This window comes from Myzus persicae, unplaced genomic scaffold (assembly GCF_001856785.1).
Source record: "Myzus persicae strain clone G006 unplaced genomic scaffold, MPER_G0061.0, whole genome shotgun sequence".
Classification (NCBI taxonomy): Eukaryota; Metazoa; Arthropoda; class Insecta; order Hemiptera; family Aphididae; genus Myzus; species Myzus persicae.
In genome coordinates this window covers 1,190,376-1,210,315 of record NW_019100802.1, presented here as the reverse complement: position 1 = coordinate 1,210,315, position 19,940 = coordinate 1,190,376, and the positions used below count along the sequence as shown (strand labels likewise).

The window sequence follows — 19,940 nt, the reverse complement described above, 5'->3', positions numbered from 1 at the left end:
TCTATATAAAATGTTGTATATATATATATTGAACCATCGACTATATTCCTAAATTCAAAATTGACCGCAATAGATCAACTTTAAATTGTCGTATTTATCTATTTTTCACGTTTTATAAATTACATAGATACACGGTGATTCACCAAGCATTGTGAGTTCTCATACCCCTGTTATCCTTTAAAAAAATGATTGAATTTTTCAAGTATTTTATTTAAATACAGATATTTCTTGCTTAATGTGTTTATTCCCGGGTAAAACATTAATTTCAAGAATTTACAAATTGAACATCGAAAGTTAATATTTTTGCTTGCTCAGAGATTTTTTTTAATTTTTTGGGTATATTTTGATTTTACGGTGATATTTGATGATTGTAATATCTCCATTTCATAAAAGAAATATTTATAGGTAATCAACTAAATTGAAAACAAAGGCAGATTTGAGATTTTAATCTTATATGCCGCACTGCGCGTTCTGAGTCGAAACAAACCGTATGTTATTTATACTCCGAAGCTCATATTTATTTCATAATATTATACGTATTATAGGCGTATAATTGAGGGGGGAAAAGGTGGATAGACGAACCAAACCAGTTTTTTAGGATACTTGGGGTAGATAACCCGGAAGAATTAGCGAATGAGAGAGAAAAATGGAGGAGGCTGTGTGGAGCAGTGATGGGCCTTAATGGCCTACAATAACTGAAGAAGAAGAAGATTATAGGCGTATAATTGAGGGGGGGGGGGAGTAAGAAGGCTAGTCCCTTAGAATTCGCAAGAACTTCTTGATCGTCGTCGATACCTCAAGAAAAAAAGGCTTTAAGCCCCCGCATACAAATTTATCAAGCTACTCCTAGGATAGGCATGTTTTGTAAATGCTTGAAAAGAACATCAAATAGCAGTTATTTTATAGATATTAAATATAATACACTTATTTAATTAATTAGTTAATTTATTTTTCATTTATTTTAAACCTAAAACCATGCAGCTCCTAGAATAATAATAATAATAATAATAATAATATCATAATTTTTGTTTTTGAAGTGCATATTTGAACATCTTTAGGTAGCATAACATTTCTATACTATAATAAAGCACTCTTAGCATTTGTTTCAGAACTTTAAGTAATTGTCTTATAATTTTAAACATGTTAAATTTTTAAATACTCCATATATAGTGGGTTCTGTTTGGAATTCCAATCGTTTGCGGATAGCGCCTCATAGGACGAGGTCGAACGCGGCCTCCCGGAGCTCCTATGACGCCGTGCGTGGTATTTCTATAGTATGTATTGATAATAGTAGAAGCGTCGCTTTGCCGATTTGAGATTGTGTCAATTACTACCGTGTCGGTGGTTCATTCTCCATTTATTTTACGGTTACCGACTTACTGTGTGTTGCTCATATGTACGAATCACGATATTAACATGTTACTCCGGTTCACGTATTTGAATAAATCGAATGTGGGTGGTCACAGCTATGGGTTTGTAATATACTTTCGCCCTGAGAGGACTCGCATTTAAAATAATTATTTTTACTCATTGTTTGCAACGAAATTACAATCAAACCTTGTTTTTTTCATACGTATAGCGAATACAATAAACTTTGAAATAATTAAATCGTTGAATAATTACCAGGATATTTTTGTTATTTAGTTGATTAGATTTACGTCTGTTTTTGTAATATTTATTCCGATCCACAGCGTGCGTTATAAAATACGCGATATTATTATACCCGGCTTAATTTATTTTTCCAACACCGAAAAAGGTCATTATAATAACAATGTTAAATCGAAATTTATGTCTGTCTCGATAACCATATGTGAAACTGTATGCAATATTGTCTAAATTGACTTATGAGCTGTTTTTTTGTATACCGTATATGTATACTTATTTATAAATATGCAGATTAAATATATATTATAATGAGCTATGTTTATGTTTTGAAAATTCCTCTTCAGTATTTATGTATATTCTAGATCTTTAAAGAATTTAACAGTTTTATTTTCTTAAATTGGTAAAAACAAATTATTTTTGTCAAGATATTGAATTATACGTATATTACAATCCATATTTGTTGAGAACGTCACTTCCGCACTTACAACATTCCAAATTCGCGTTCAGCAGCTGATCTAACTTTTTGCTGATAATTGGTTGATTCTGTGTAATAATTAATCAAAATTAATCAAATAAATAACAAAATCAGTTCTGCTGGACGCTAATGTAGCATGCAGTAGCAGTACTCGTTTGTAGACGGAGACAAGTCATGCGGATTTGGCGCCTTACCTGCAATGTTCCGTCTTATGTGGTCTTACTAACGCGTAATAATATATCAAGATGTATGTCGAGCAGTTCTAATTTTGCATTATTAGCTGAAAATATAATAGAGTGACCTATCATCAAACTTAAATGTGAGAACATTATATGTGTTCTCTCACTAAGGTTTTTTATGATATTTATTTTTAAGTGAGTTATATGAATATGTAAAGTATTCGAAAATGCTCATAATTTACTTAAACATTTACATAACGAGAGAACACAAATAATATTCTTATATTTAAGTCTGATAATAGATTAATTCACTTTAATTTTGAAGCGAACAATACCAAAATTGAAACTGCTTGACATTTTAGTTTCGTATATTATACTATGCTTTAGTACTGCGGCGTTAGACTGAGACGACAAATTATGTGGTACAAAATTCTTTATTAAGATATCAATTAATTGATTTTGTAATATTTTCTCGAATTGTGTTTGTTATTCTATTCTATGTAATACATTTACTTTATTATGTGGCCAGCGAGTGTGGCGCGCTGGTTGGTCTCAGTCACAAACGTGTTCTGAGGTCAAGCATCGGCCAGTGTCACTAGTTCCCGACCACCCGGGTTTTAGTGACAAATCCTCGATATAAATACACGTGTTCTAACCGGCCCGCAGGAATACTTACTAAATAATTTTCAGGCTAATGACCACAGATGTTCAATAACATTAAATCAGTAAAAAAAAAAAAAACACTATCGTATTTGTACGCTTAATTTAACAGTTATTACATATTTTTCCCATTCGAACCTCTGTGGTGTAGGAACTTCCCTACTTTTTTTTTTTTTTTATTAGCTATTAGTATACAACTATGACAGCTCGACTATTACAGAGATAATACATAAAACAACATTAAACATTATAATACATATTAAATAATAAAGCCAGCATCCAATATAAAGGTAATTATTAATTTAATGGCGGTAGTAGATTTTGTATTAAGTATGGAGTGGATATTTAAGGGGATATCAAGAGTCTTAAGTTCATTAACTAAAAAACTTCCCTACTTATTTCTTGAAAATTTTAATACTTCAATTTCGATTAGTTGCGTGTAGTAAAGATAAATAATCAAAAATATAATACAACCGATGAATAAAACCTCGTCTATAGTCTACACCGAGTACGTTTTGGTATATGGTTAGTTTTGGAAGTGATCGCCAAAGTATCGATAAGTAAGGTGTTTAAATAATGCATACCAGACTGCTATAACAGCTGTCAAGGTACAGCTGATATACTTTCTACTTTTAATATACATACGTTATATACGTTTAGAACTATGTGTATAAAAAAAATTGTAGTCGTGATATCATAAAGTAACCAAGTTTAACCCGAAGGGAAGTAGTATATCAGTATATGTATATGTGTTATGCCATGTAGCGAAAGCCTGGAAACCGGACAATTGGGTTCGTGAGCGACACTCTAAAGATAAGGCACAACAATATTAAAGGTGTTAAAGGTTTTCAATTTATATTGCCATCTAATTAAATATCGAAACCTATACGCCTATAAATAATAAATCTATGTAGTATATGTATAATTACTCTTTCGTATATACCAAATTCGGACGTTAAGATATCGAAAAGAAATCGCTGTGTAAGCATTACATTAATTATTCGACAAATTAGTATAAGTATTTACCTTAAACCTACCACGATATTTTATCGTATACAATCAACATATTTGTAATTTGAAGTAATTCAGCGGTGTTGTACCTATAATATTGAAGTCGTGTTCGAGAACATTTATCGTTCACCTTATAAAAGCAAGCGGTGTTTAGGAATTTTGAATTTCAAATATTTTAATCCATGCATCAAACGTCTATATACGTGTATTCTCAAAATAGTATGAAAAAGATAAAAGTATTGAATGTTGAACGGGACGAACATCATCGGTCTGCTGTTTACGACGTATATAACCAATTATTCATTCATCTCATGTTTAACGTGCGGCAAGTAATGTTTAGTTTTCCGCCAGAATTCCGATTAATAATTATTGTTCGTTCCTGAAAAAAGAACCTATATTTAAACATCGAAAAATATCTAAATATGTGACTAAGCGCACATACTTCAAATTTGAAACAATACAAGTACAACAACTAATAATATTCCAAGCGATATGACTCTTAAATAGGAGCGGCCTGTAGCGGCATAATGCAACGTGTCTGCAGGAATTCGAGTTTAGATTGAGAAAACTCTAAATGCTTTTGAATAATTCATCAACCACTATTATTGAAATAATGATATTATTTCTGGCATCCATATTCTACAAGCGTCGATGGTGGTTTTTCTATGGAGCTCGAAGGGGTGCGCACACAGTTGTTATTAAAAACGACCAACAGATGCGACAACTCCTGAGGCATTTGTGTGCGATAATTAATTGCCAAAGCTGTTGTTATGTGCAGAAATTAATTTGTATTTAAATAATGATTTTGAACGAGGGGAAACTCGCGACGAACGCTTTCCGAGTTTTATTTCTGACGTAATTTACGCGCATGTAAAAATAGAAATAATTAGATTTATCCGCGTGTATATAGGAAAAAATAGAAATGTTTACAATTCAAAATGGCCGAAAGCCAAGAGGCAAAAAGTCGTCCATTGTTTACTGCAGACAAAAAGCCGTATCCCATATTATATATACTCCTGTAACACAACCACTCGAGCTTCAACAGATGCGAGTCTCAGTCGAGTGAGAACTATGAGTTGTTATCATTATTAAAACCGAATGTGAAAGACGCAGAGTTGCAATGTCCGTTAATTCATTAAAATACTTAATGTATTTTTATTATTGATTTAATTTACCTTTTTTAGATGAAGGTAGGTACTTCATTTTCAGTTGAACATCCCACGAATGTCTTTTGTCCATCGGCCATTATGATCATTTCTATAACCCTATAACCATTATTTTCTGTTTGGGTTTCTGGATTTACACCACATATTGTGCTCTAAAAGTAAATCACAATTATTGTTTGAATGAAAATACAGCTTGTCAGGCTTTTATTTTTTCAAGTAAATGTTGATTAAATGTCACTGTCTTTTTTAATTACCTACACGTCATTTATATATTGCTCTTTGTAGTAGATATTTTTGTAATAGTCAGTCAAAAATTCGAAATATACTTGAGTTATTATATAATAATTATTAATTTCAAATGTTCAATAAATTTGTATTCTATACTTATATGGCTATTTTTTTGTTTTATTTTTAACTTATAAAATTCTATGAAACGTGGACAAAAAATATTATACAAGAATAGAAATTGCAATAATTGTTTTAAACTATTTGCACATATTTTCATGGTGAATTATAGAAATATTTACAAGTCGATTAAACAAATAATTTCACATGAGCTATAGATTATGAAATAAATTAGTAGTTTATAATCTTTACCTACAGTTATAAATTATAATTTTAAATAATACTAATTATTTGTTTTAAGAATGTATCAATTTCTCAATATTTGTAATGCAATAAATGTGTATTAAACCATCATCAAAACACCTTACTTTCATTGTGTCTGTTCACTGTTCGTATACTTTTGTTTATTTATTAATAGTACGAGTATTATAGTTTTTTATTAGCTTATTATTTTTTTTACACACAATTATTTTTAAAATTAAAACAAAGACAGTATTTATTATAATATTTTCCTTGGTTTTAAATGTAGACAATACTTCTATAGTTATGAAGGAGAGGTGGGTGGTCGGTGAAGGAACTTCTATTGTTTATTTCTTGAATCAAACTATTTATGTACAATTTTTTTTTTAATTAAGAAGTTTTCAACTATTATTATAGTTATAAGTAATCAAATTTTAAATTAAATATGGAGACATTATAAGTCTTACTTTAGGACACGAGAATCTTACGTTTGGTACACGTTTCACTTATTTTTTGCTGGATAGTTACGGTGTGTCGTATTATACATTATTATTGATAGCAATAATAAATCATTGCTTTCAAAAAACGATTCGAGCGTAGAACTTGTTGAAGTTTAAAAAAAAATTATGGTTGGTATTGTTTGCTGTTGGCGTTTTTGCGCTCAGAAGAACAAATTTAGAAATTATGAGCTTGGTTTAACCTCTCTTTTGAAATATTATCCATAATATATTTCTGATCTATAATACTATAAATGTAGTAGGACAAGAAACTTCTTAATCGTCTGTCTACCCTTGAGTGCCCAGAAAGATATGATGAGATATATACTTAAAGATTTTGAAAAAAAATTTATAAGTGGGTGTCTTTTATACCACAAAAAATTGTTTTTCGAATACAAACATTTATTATTGTTTTAAAATCAACAATTACAATATTCCGTCACTAACTCGCAGTAGATAGCTATTTCGGACCAAAGCGAAATGAAGAAACTTGAAGAGTAATTATTAAGAGTTTATAAGAGTAATAATTGTTCAAATTATTTTATAATAATAATATTATTTTGAAATAGTTTTCCTGACAATGTGTTGTTCTAGTGATTTGAAAGAACGATTATTGTATTTTTATTCTATTTCATTTTTCTTTACAGTTGATATGACTATATTATATTACATTTTGGTCGACGGTCTATAATCACGTCTGAAACCGTTTAACTGTACTTTCCATTTTTTTAATTTTGAATCTATAGATTAATTTTAAATACTAATGTTATAACTAATAAAATATTTAATACTCTGTATTATAGTAATTTTTAATGTTATCGGTATGTACAGATAGGTTTTGGATTTTCACAGTATATACGAATTGTATTTTGAATCGATGTGGTGAATGGTCTCGTTTATACACAGGTGAAATATTTTATCCTTTTGCCATATAGGCATCATATTATATTATATAGTACGCACTCTGTATCGTACAGTCTCGTCTATATTGTCGTGCACGACAGGTGAATAAATACCTGTAATTAGCTCCGACCACACAATTTCCAACTTATATATGTATATTGTATATAATATATCCTATATTATATACAATACGCAATTAGCATCTGTTTGCATTTGTTCTGTGGTGTTACATTATTATATTATGTTATTCGTCGACACGTGTGTTAGTGTTATACTGGAAAAACTAACGTTCCCTTCGATTATTTAAATGTTCACACAACTGCTTTACGCTACTCGCTGGCTTACGCTTTCGTCCAATTATACGTCATAAATACAACGTTTCGCTCCAAACCTTATAACGATTTTGTGTAGATTACCGTAAATTTAACGAACGCGAAATTTATTCGTCCAAATCAGTCGGGTTTGTTAGGTACCGCTTTTACTATGCCGCATTTACAATAAATTGTTAGCATATAGTTACGTGTTTGAATATATCGACGGCTTAGTGAAAAACAGATAGGTATATTATAATATGTGAGTTTTGACCCAAAATACGTGCCTTTAAATATTAAGTAGATGTTAAATTATCTTTGTTTTTTAATACACCGCCTATATGTGTCTAAAAACAATAAAAATGGTTACTTCTAAAAATATGAAACCTCGTCCACTTGTCGTTGCTGAATATGATTTTGTGCTCTTGGTCGGCCGCAAAAATACTAATATGCAGATCAAAACGAATTGGGATATTTTAAATATCATATTTATCATATTTTACAAAGGTGCGTACTGAAAATGTTTTATAGCTTTATTCGTTTGTAACGACTAATCTCACATACAGTAGCGTTGAGAGTACAGAGGTATTAAGACCGTTTGATAAAAGACGGATATTTAGAAATTCTTGACCACATATTGAATTTATTATTTAGAGAAGTCGAAAGTGTTCGCAGACGCATCGAACCGTGTGTCGGTTGGACACGGTTGGAAGTCTCCAGACGAGGAACGTCGGAGGCTCTTTAACACGCGATATTGTCTTATCACATACTTACTTGTATAAACATATATATAATTTACTGTAATTTATTGTAAATACTTTAATCATACGATATTATGTGTTATGTATTATGTAATAACTATTACTGCTATTTCATTCAGTCTTAAATTAATATTATTAATGACTACTTAATTATTTTTATACCATATAATATAGTGTTGTTCATAAGAATTATTATATAGTTTTTATGCTTGTAATAATAATATATTGTTCTTCCGTTTTTGTTCCACCAAACAAGTGTTTGCCTATATGGCTATAAATAATAATAATAATAATAATGTATTATAAAATACTGAAAAAATAGAGAATATTATGTTCATAAGTATGTTTAGTTCAACTTTTATATACACTTAGCATGTAAATTGTAAATGTATCGCTTAAGTATACTTATATATATCTAATAATGCACCGATGTAACATAATCCTATTAACGTATTGAAACAGTTGTATCACGTTCACATTATTATGTATTTTAAACGATTGTATACAAATGCGTGAAAACGCATATCGTTTAATAATAATATGCGCTTGTTTTAAAACTGTATTTTCATATATTATATAGAATATAATAAACCTAATATGGACTCGCGGCTGCTCTACCAGTTATGTTTATCTTTAGCTTAAGTTTATCATAAATAATAACTATCTAAATTATTTGAATTTTTCGATTTATTTGGCCTCTGTCCTCCAACTTCATCCCGCAAACATTCCATTTCCGTCTTTCGCCAATTCCTCGTTATCGGGCTTAGATTAAATCGGAAAGACGACGTTTTTATTAGTCATCAATATCGTAGAAACATAAACTTAATTAGAAATTGTCCCAGTTTTATCGGCATACACGCTTATGTGATATTTTTATTGTTAAGACTCCCGCGACGACCGGATACCCACCAACGCCGCCAAACTGAACACGCGTGTCTGATCGCCATATTGGTGTTCGTGTGATTTCAGAAGAAACCGGTCGTCGTCGTCAGCGGTTTATGATCGTGATGTGGACGTCGTCCCGGATCGGTCGCCAAGTGGCCTCTGCGTTCGTATGCAGCCGTCACCCGCAGCTGCTTCACCGGCAGCACCAGTACCAGCACCAACTCCAACACCAACAGCATCACCAACAGCATCACCAACGGTATTTCTCGACGGCAAACGAAGCGGTGGCCACACCGTTGCGTTGCACCAAGAAAAAATCTGACCGGGCGCCGCCCAAGCACCTGGTGGACGTGAAGGCGGTTCGTGCGGCCGGTGGTCGTGGCGGTGACGGGCGCGTGTCGTTCATGAAGCTTTTTGGCAACGAGAACGCAGGCCCGGACGGCGGCGACGGAGGTAACGGTGGTCATGTGGTGTTCCGCGCCGCCGAGAACGTGACCGGGCTAGGGCACGTAGCCGTTGAGCTTAGGGCGCCTGCCGGCGAGCGGGGCTACAACAAGGACTGCCATGGCAAGTGCGCTAGTCACGAGTACGTGGACGTACCGGTAGGCACTGTGATCAAGGATGGCGACGGCCGCGTGGTTGGCGACTTGAGCCGGCCGGGCGTCATGTTCGTGGCAGCCAGGGGCGGGGCGGGTGGCCACGGGAACCGTTATTTCGCCACGGACACAGAGCAAGCCCCCGAGGTGGCAGAATTGGGTGGCGCGGGGGAGGTACTCCAGTACACGTTGGAACTAAGCAGCATCGCCGACTTCGGGTTGTTAGGCTTCCCTAACGCCGGCAAGAGCACGCTGCTCCGAGCTATCACCCGGGCCCGACCCAAGGTCGCACCGTACCCGTTTACCACCCTCCAGCCGCACTTGGGCGTGGTCCGGTACGACGACCAGGAGTCTGTGGCCGTGGCCGACCTGCCGGGGCTCATCGAGGACTCGCATCGGGACCGCGGCCTGGGCGTGTCCTTCCTGCGGCACGTGCAGCGGTGCACCGCTCTGTTACTAGTCGTGGACCTGTCCGCGCCCGAACCATGGACGTACGTGGACGTGCTCAGGCACGAGGTCCGGTGTTTCTCTGCCACGGTGCTCGACCGGCCGCAGCTGATCGTCGCCAACAAGGTGGACGTGGACGGTGCTCGAGACAACCTGGCCGAGCTCAGGCGCCGGTTGCCCGACGACGAGATCATCGAGATATCCGCCAAGCACGGTGTCAACTTGGAGCGTCTGCTTAAGCACATGAAGCGAGTGTACGACCAACGGCGCAAATCTGTAGAATCGGAAGCTGATGCAGCTGACTTTGATTAGGCTGAAGTACTGAAACGATGGTAGATCATCTCGTCGTATTGTCGTATTATTATCGTACCTTATATAGGTCGTTATCTAAAATATGATTTTTGTGTTCCATACATTTGTGTTTTATATTCAAAAATGTATACTAAATAATAATAAAATAATGACTATGCCTTTATACTCATACTTAGAAATCATTGTTTTTATTTAATCAGAACTATACCTATCTTTACCACTTTTACACATTTAAGTCGTTTCAGTCCGCAAAGCGTATAGCGTAATTTTTTTTCATACAGATCTTTTGACATATCATGTAATGCGATTATGTGTTACAATTCTAGATTTTTGTTAATCAAGCTTATTTATAAATCTGATTGTTTTTAAATGTTTAGTATTTTGTTAGGCGCCTTCCGTTTGAGGAGTTTCCAGGATCCGATAAATTATTTTATTTACTTTCGTTTTCATGTATTCATGTATCTACGACATTCTGTTAAAATGTGTTTTGTAGTGAATTCCGCACTATAGACGACGTTAGGGGATCTTTGGCCATTAGGTTAACTTTTAAATTTTTGTATGTATATTTCTTAGTCTAAATTTAACACGGACTCAACTTTTTCGTGTTGTTCGTCGGCCACTTCTCTGTTCTTTTTATTTCGCTAAATTTTTAATTCTGTTTTTATTCCATATCTGGAGGTTTTTCGGTGTCGGTAGAGTGGATTCTTATCTGCTGTTTCGGTACCTTGAATGTTACTATGGCCATATTAGTGGGTTTTTTTTCTTTAGCTTATTTAATAAATTTTTATGTTTTGACTGATATTTCACTGGGTTTGAATCGATTTTGAAGGCTTGTTAGTGCACTTGGTGAGTAGGTAAGGATTAGCCAATAATATTCGTATTGGTTTGAGATATGTATATTGAACTGCTGCTTGGATGGCTATGATTTTTTCGGTATAGATTGAATAGTGGTTTTTTTTTTGTATAACGCTGTGGTTTTTGTGGTGACGGCTATTTTAACTCCTTCGTCAGATTTAAATTCGTCGGCGTATATTTCTACATATATTTAGCTGTTTTTAATACTGTTTATTAGAGGAGAGTTTTGGTTTTAGGGAGTAGGTTTTCAATGAAATTCTCAGACATTTATTTCGAACGATTTGAAATTTATAAAATTATTATTTTAGTTACTTTATTAATAACTATACTTAATAAAATTCTTTTATTTTATTGCGCAATGTAATAGATTTTTTTTGTTTATTGGTGTGTGTTTTCCCATAAGGTTGGTTTAATAATAAGGACATTTCAGCAACATATATTTTAGTCACATCGTCCTAATAATGTTCTCTTATTTGATAAGTATAAAGTATATAAAAAACAGTAGGTACTATTTTTAATGTTACACCCCCTTTTCTTTTTTCTTTGGCATGATATCGAATAAAAATTTCATATCTTTTTATTGCAAAAATTTAGCTTAACATTTTTTCTGTAGTGGTAGACTATCGGTTTTTTCCCCATGCGAATCCGTTTTTCTATAACTTTTCATAATTGCAATCTTTTGTTTTTATCCTTTTACATAACAACCAATAATAGCTGTAATATGGTATATATCACTTGTAAATTATTTTGAGTACCTAAATATTGAAATATCTTTAAGATTCAAAAACATAATTTTTCTTAAAATAGTTTTTAAAATTAGGTAGGTATAACGATATTGGTTTGGTATAAAACTCCTTCAGAAGTGGACAATATTTCTCGGAAACTGCGAATAGTATAAAGTATTATACGCGTTGAGGTATTAAACCCATAACTAATGCGATTGGCCTATTAGTTATTATATACCAGGTATAGGTTAGGTTAGGTTGGGTATATCTGGGAGTGTATACATATGTAATATACGTATTATATGATATATAATTTACATGTAATATATATTTATGTACCTCGAGTTACGCAACGATGAAAACATTATGTTCTAGTCGGGTATAAAGATCGCGGCATTTACACGTCGGTCTCTCTGCCAAAGATTTCTGAAGCCAAGAAAAAAAACTGAAAATAATGAAAAATAACCCTCACTTATACGTATACATTTATAATGTATACTCACAAATAAATCACGCATGGAATCGCATAAATCACCCGAGGAAAAAGCACCCCCCACCACCGCACACGAGTACTGCTGCGCGTGTCATAGGTAATATAGCTTACCTATGTATAAAATATATATATATATATATATTATAGAGTCGACGAGCGGTAACCGTGTGTATGGTTAAGTGTATATTATAGTATAATATGCTAATGAAGACCGATACGCGCCACCAAAGAGAGAGTTATCGCGGCTCGGGCCGTATGCGAATATAAATCTTCGAGATTTGATTGTTTAATCGGCGAGTCGTGTGCTCGTGACCGACCGACACAGGAAAGATTGTCGTCGTGTACATCCATTGTTGCGGGGACGAAATGGCGGAAGAGTCGTTTTAAATCGCATACCGAAAAATCTGGACCACGCGGGGGATCGATGATGCGAAACCTGTTATTATTGTCGTCGTTATTATTGTTATTAAATATCGCGTCGACCATACGCGTAATTGGATGATTACACATGGCAACGAATAACGATATAATTGCTCCGGTGCAGACTATATTATAGGTATATCGAGGATGAAGCGAAATAGTATTTTGTTGTGCAGAGTATAAGTTAGTTTATTTGTATAAGTTCGTTGTTTTCAAAATTTTTCGGAATGTGAGGCCCCCTTGATTATATGTAATATAATGACTGTTTTGGTCGCTTATTAAGGTTCAGAATTTTAATTTTACCATCAAAATCGCGTTAAAATAATAATAGGGATTTTTTTCTTAACCTTGTACTAAACTTAATGTGTTGAACTCAGATCAAATAAATACCAAATGCATAAGTAAGTATATAGGTTTTGTTATACGTTTGAAAAAATTTTATAATCATTTTAAACTTTAAATGTGCATAGATTATAGGTACATCACTCGTATATATATAAGGTTATGCGACTTGTGCTGTCTATGGTTTTTTTTTCTGTGTACCCGATTTAAAGCTAATTGGTCAAGTCCACTGTGTTTCAATTAGGTTTTTGAATTTTAAATGTCATTGTTATGATCGGTTGACGTGCGTATTGATTAATCTTCCACAGTCCATGGTCGATCATACCTACGCGCTCTGACATTTTTCAATTTGATTTGGAAAACAGTTCAATGTGTATGTAGACTATATATAGTGTAACTTCAGCAATGTATCATTAATTATAATTTATAATATTCAAATATGAATATCATATATATACCTAATATAATATAGTATTATAATAGTTAAATTAAATGATTTTTGTTCAGACATATTAAAATTATAAGAAAAAAGTAAAAACTTGACTATTCTTATATTTATATACATTTATACATTATTTAAGAATATAAGCTGCCGTGCTTTATTTTCCAAACGCATTGTTTGTTTATAAAGTTTTGTTTAGTAATGTTAGAGTATCATTTTTACGTAATATGAACTTGGTCTCTCCCTCAAGTGTCTTTCACTTCACCCCTAAAATGTGCTATTGACTTTATGAATTTATGTACTCGGACGATTCGTCGTACCATACACCATTGATCAAAAATTAATGTATGCTCAATTGCTCATTGCATGACCGCATCAGTCAACAGACAGTCGATCGATTGACAGTTGGAACACACGTTGTATAATAGTTGATTTATAATTTTTATTTTATAACTGTTGTTTAAGTAAATACCAAATAAATAGTTCATTATATAGTTGGCAATAAATAACGTCCGTTCAAATGCAATTTTGCAACAATCAAACTATACCGGGTGATCCATTTAAGTTAAATGATTTAACTTATACATTATATATATGTAGTAATAAGACGAACTTGGACCACAACTTTTCCGGGGTACAGTTGAATTTGACTTCGAAAATTAGCATTATGTGTATAATCAAATATACATCGAGTTTAAGTGTGTAGAAAAATAATAATAAAATACGCATAATTATTTAAGCCACCGGGGGGTATAAACTTTTGTCTTTTTTTTATTATTTAATGTTTATTAAATCATTTGAAACCCGCCGTCCCCTCCGTCGCTTTATTAATTCGCGTTCGGCGCACCAGAAGACGTCAGTATTATGTATACATGTATATTATATTCACTCGTAATTGAATTTATGAGCCTCGCTCGGCCCTCAGACCTAAACGCCGGACCCGGAGCGGGGGCGAAGGTGGATGCGGAAACTTTCGGTTTCGAATAAAATGTATACGTAAAATAATAATAATAATAATTGTTGAATTTTGCAGGGCACGTGAACGCCTGTGTGTGTGTGTGTGTGTGTGTGTGTACACTGTACAACACTATATATATATTATTATTCTATGGCGGGAGCGCGGCGAAACGCGTAAAAGGAAAAACGACGACGACGACGACGCTCGGGTCGTTTCGGGCTCGCGTATTTTATGCATTGCGCGCTCGGGAATAAAATACGCGTCTACGTCGCGTGGGTAGCAGCTTGTCCGTGGCAATAAATATATATTTTACGTCACCCACCCCAAAAAAGTAGGAAAAAAAAAACTTACGTAAATATTTACTCTTCCGGGGAAACCCGTGCCCTATATATGGAGTGCGGTGTACCGCCACCGCCGCCGCCGCCAGGGGAATTGCAGAGCGCGTCTTCTTCGCCGCTCCGAACCGGAAGTATTGAGATTTATGAAAATAACCCGAACCGAACGAAATGTGCGAGTACATATATATGTAGTATATACGGTTTTACGACTTGTCCGTCTGTCGTTGGCTTATTTTGGATCTCTGTGCAGGTCGTAGGCTGCTAATATTATAGTTTATTCGAGTGTACCAATGTGTTTTATAATTTAAGGGAAATAAAATTTTACTTTTCGATTCCGACTGGCATACAGTGACAGACCCGCTCGACCGACGTTTCGCGTAATATGTTATCTGTATAACAATAAAAATTGATTCTGTGAATAAAAAATAAAAATGTATAACATTTTTATAAGAGTATAAGACAATGCTGCGAGGTCTTAATACTTAGCGAATATTCAATTTTAGAAATTGATCATTCGTGAAAGAACACATTATTATCTATATGTTTTTAACTGTAATCTATATTCAAGCATATTTTAAAAGAGTACATATTATTGTATGTGACTAAGTATTAATAATTATTTATTTATTTTTCAGGTATGTATCTGCGGTTGAAATAATTTAAGATAAAATTATACGAACAATTAACTGGGTTGAACCCTTTATTGTTTAGTATACATTTTAATTGGGTAAGTCTGAAAATATGTGCATATTATATTATATTGTACTACCAATCTAAAATTTAAAATAAAGTTAATGTATGCAACGAGTTACATTAGTATAGTTATTATTGGCTAGGTGAACATAAGATAAAATGTCATAAATAATAATAAACGATTACTAAAAACTGAGTAAATTTACCGAAACCTTAGTAACAATTCACACACGCCACTGTCCCTGCAAAATAATAAAAAATAAACTGCCTTATGCTAAAACAAAAGTGTCGTATCAAACTATCAACTTATCTATGGGTTCTTATTAAAATATAAATGAGAAAAATTGTTCGTTTGTTCGTTGTAATCTCTGAAACTATTTAACAGATTTAAAAAAAAAATTTCACCATCAGAAAGCTACTTTATCCCAAGGATCTAAAATCTATATTTTATCTCGGTAAGTGGTTTTTATAAAAATAATAGAAATGATAATAATATAATTTTTTTATTATAGAGTCGCTATTGGTGGTTAAAACATTTTGTAAATATGAATATAAGAAATTAATTAGAATAAACTATGTACAGTTGTTGTAATATTAGTGTTGATGATCCTTATTTCGATTTAATTTTAAATGGTAAGAACAGTCCTTGATATGAGTTGAATCCGTGATTTGTCTGAAAGTATATCTGCGATTCGTATTTGGCGTAGTATTTATTTTAATCCGTCGTATTTGGCGTAGTATTTATTTTAATCCGTCGTATTTGGTGTCTTGTTTTAATCCGCCGTAGTTCATTGTTTTTTGTTTAGTAAACTTTACTTGAGTGGTTTCGAGTTTCGACAATATCCTATACAACATAGTATCATATTTATTTTAACAATTATATAAATGTCCAAAATATTATTACAAAAATAATCAGAACAGTTTAATAGAGGTATATTATGTACGTCCCTATGTGTTTCATTATTTTAACGAAATTAATATTTTACTTTTCGATTCGACCGGTGTTAAAATATATATTCTTTTTTCATTCAAATTTTTTCACTTGACATAAATTTGGTGTGGAATTTTGATTTGCACATTATGCCACTATGCCATTCACATCGATGCGATGGCTTATTAATTGCCTGATGCCGTGCACGTCTTATACCGGTGTACCTATAATTTACGGATTACGATCGTAATAATACTTCATATAATAGGTAGTCATTATAAATTCAGAATTGTGAATTTAGCTTACTAAAGACTGTTATAATAGTGCATTTATAAAAGTTATAACTTATGTACACTTATAAATGCCACGAGTGCATGATGAAGTATCACAACTTATACACTAAAATTTAGCCAACTATACAAAAATGTGTAATATCAATGAAATAAGAAAAGACGACATGTGCCTGTTTTTAAACCAAATTCCAAAAATTTTATAAAAATGTTGACAAAAAATAGCACATACCTAAATATTTGTATACATTTATATAAACAAGTCATAACATACTCAACTTTTATAACCTAATTACATATTGTTTCATTTTTTTGGTATACACTTTACGTATGAAAAATATTTTATGAACGTTTACAAAATATAATTTCGTGCTTGCGCCAGTAGGTATATATAGTAAATAGTAATATGCGTAGGCCTCTTAATTCCTTATTATATTGTTTTAAACGTATGTTCGTCTGTAGTGGTTGGATTTTAGGTCTTCATAATTATACACTTTACCTAATAGTTACGAGTATGATGTAGCTATTTACAAAAACAGCTTTTTTGATCTTTGCGTATATTAATAGATTATGAGCAAATTTTAATTTACTCTTTGATTCTATTCTGTTTCATATTGGCTAACTAACTTTTTACTGTGTTGTAGGTATTATACTGGTATAAATAATATTGTCATCCGTTTGGAATTAAGTGATTTATTGGAAATATATATCATATACATCATTAATAATATATCATAAATTCTTATTTATAACCAATTGTTATAATAATTACGCGTATAAATGCAGTGACTCATTTATACATAATATTATACTTTGCATCAGTAATAAGTACGTGCTGAATATTTGTGGCTTATTTTTAAAATCGAAATCATTAATCAAAACGTTAGCCACCGGCTTAACTTATATGTTACTGGCAAAAATCGAAATCGGGTAAAACGCGATCTGCAGCCAACGGTACTTGGGTAAACCATTAGATTTTGACTTTTGTTCTTGCAAATTTAATTGTGATTAATACCATTTAGACAAAACCATATCAACATTTTTGAATATTTCATAATATATTTAAGTACTAAGTAAGTACCAAGTTTTTATTTAATATTGCATACCTAGTAATAATGTAAATTTCACGATAAAATAAATTTTGTGCAAATATAATTATATTATGAGTTTGTCGTAAATTGTATGATAAGCAGTTTAGCACTATAAACCATATACTGCAGTTAAACCTCTAAATACCGAACACTCTTTGATATTGAATTTTGTCTGCTATTCAATTTGTAGAAACTTTGTAGTTTGTTCCCCAAAAAAACGTTCGCTATTTGGAGGTATCCGTAGAGGAGGTTTCACTGTAGTAGTAATAGTACCTATACGAATCCTATAATTGCAAGGAAGAACGATGGTATTATATTTTTATTATGCATACAAAAGTATAATTGCTTATCATCGCAATATAGTAGTTTGTATAATACTTTTACTGTAACTACATCAGTCGTCTCGAAATTAAATTGAATTCCGAGTTGAAATTTATTTTAGCTATATGGTCCTTTTTAAATTTAAAATTCTCAACCCTCGATGAAAATGTTTTTATTTTCGACCACTACGTGCACGCGTATTCTTTTTTAGATCAATGACCGACATTTTCAGTCATTGTTTTTGTTCTGAACAATTCTAAACTCTACGTCTGCAGACAATGGGAAAAAATTAATACATAGTATGGATTCTCATGTATATAATATATGTGCTTGCTGCATGCGAAAATGTATGTGGTTTATTTTTGTGTGCATCATATATGCATCTTGAGTAGTATAGATGTGCATCATTAATCATTATTGTAAACCACAACCCCTAAATTTCATATTATGAAATTTAAAGCTTCATAGTAAATAATTTTAGTACAAAAAATTGAAAACAAACTCGATTATATATTATTGCATTGATTTTCTTTAATACATCCATAGTCCTGCCATCACATTAAATTGAGAATATTTACTTATAATTTCAAATTAATCGTTCTATTAAACAATATAATAAGGTACTAACAGATAACAACAATTTATATTTTCAAAATTGAATTTTATATTCTTTTAACTATATAAATTATATAATTATAATAATATAACACTGACTTACGAGTATTGCTATACCTTAATAATAATTACCATCGACGATTTTAAAACATAATATTAATATATTGATACATAATATTATATGGATTTTAAACTGAATAAATGGACCTAAGACCGTCAAGAATGACGTCGAATAACGAAATTCTTCTAGTTAAATACGAACCACTAACAAGTTCGTTATACATAATTGAAATAATTGTGTATATTAAAGAAAAACGTCTTTGCAGGATGACATTCGGATTATGAGTTAGTTAGGTAGTAAGTAGATAACATCTGTTATCTTTGTCTACGCATACAATCTATATGTACAGAAAAACACTTCACAATTTTTGTATTGTAGTCTAACTTAACAATAGGGTAAATTGTCAAACATACATATTAGTATATTACATATTATAATATATAGTAACATAATTAGTATGAGTGCTTATATAAAATAGAATAATATAAATACGACTTGTTCGTCAACGAAATCATCCAGCAACAACACATCGGCTGTTTTTAATTAAATTTTAAATTTTAACATCTTATCATTTTTTTTATAAATTTAATATTTAATTTGTGTTTAATAAATACTAAAATGCTAACATAGTTTTTTGGCCATGTAATTTCACCATTATTAAGATGGTGAAATTTTAGTTTTATGTATTTACTGTGTACTTTTGTATTGTAATAACTTCAACATATCTACATAATTGTTGCCGATGTTACCGGATCACTGGGAATTGTTGTTTTTGTATATCGAACGAACATTTTTATTTTATTACCCTACCCCGGTTTAATCGAACTAGATTAATTTTATTTGTCAAAGCTTAAAAATAAAACGTGCATAGATAACGACAACCTACAGTTTTTGACGATCCACTGCAACAGGCGTGCCGCTTTAAATTCGAAAGCGTTTATCGCCTAATTGATTCGGTCGAAAGATTAGAAT

At 32.4% G+C, this 19,940-nt stretch overlaps 2 protein-coding genes across 5 annotated transcripts in view; both read left to right on the top strand.

Moving 5' to 3' along the window:
• The window catches only part of LOC111043084 (mitochondrial ribosome-associated GTPase 2), a 33,993-nt gene extending 23,421 nt beyond the window's left edge, over window positions 1–10,572 (top strand). The window contains exon 2 of one of the 2 annotated variants that reach the window (XM_022327896.1): window positions 9,038–10,572. In XM_022327896.1, the coding sequence (XP_022183588.1) occupies window positions 9,152–10,393 (1,242 nt within the window). In that variant the 5' untranslated portion in view covers window positions 9,038–9,151 and the 3' untranslated portion in view covers window positions 10,394–10,572. The remainder of the gene's footprint in view (window positions 1–9,037) is intronic. The other variant, XM_022327895.1, reaches the window with a different exon arrangement.
• LOC111043081 overlaps window positions 1–19,940 on the top strand; it is a 154,539-nt gene that overhangs the window by 14,944 nt on the left and 119,655 nt on the right. The window lies entirely within an intron of this gene.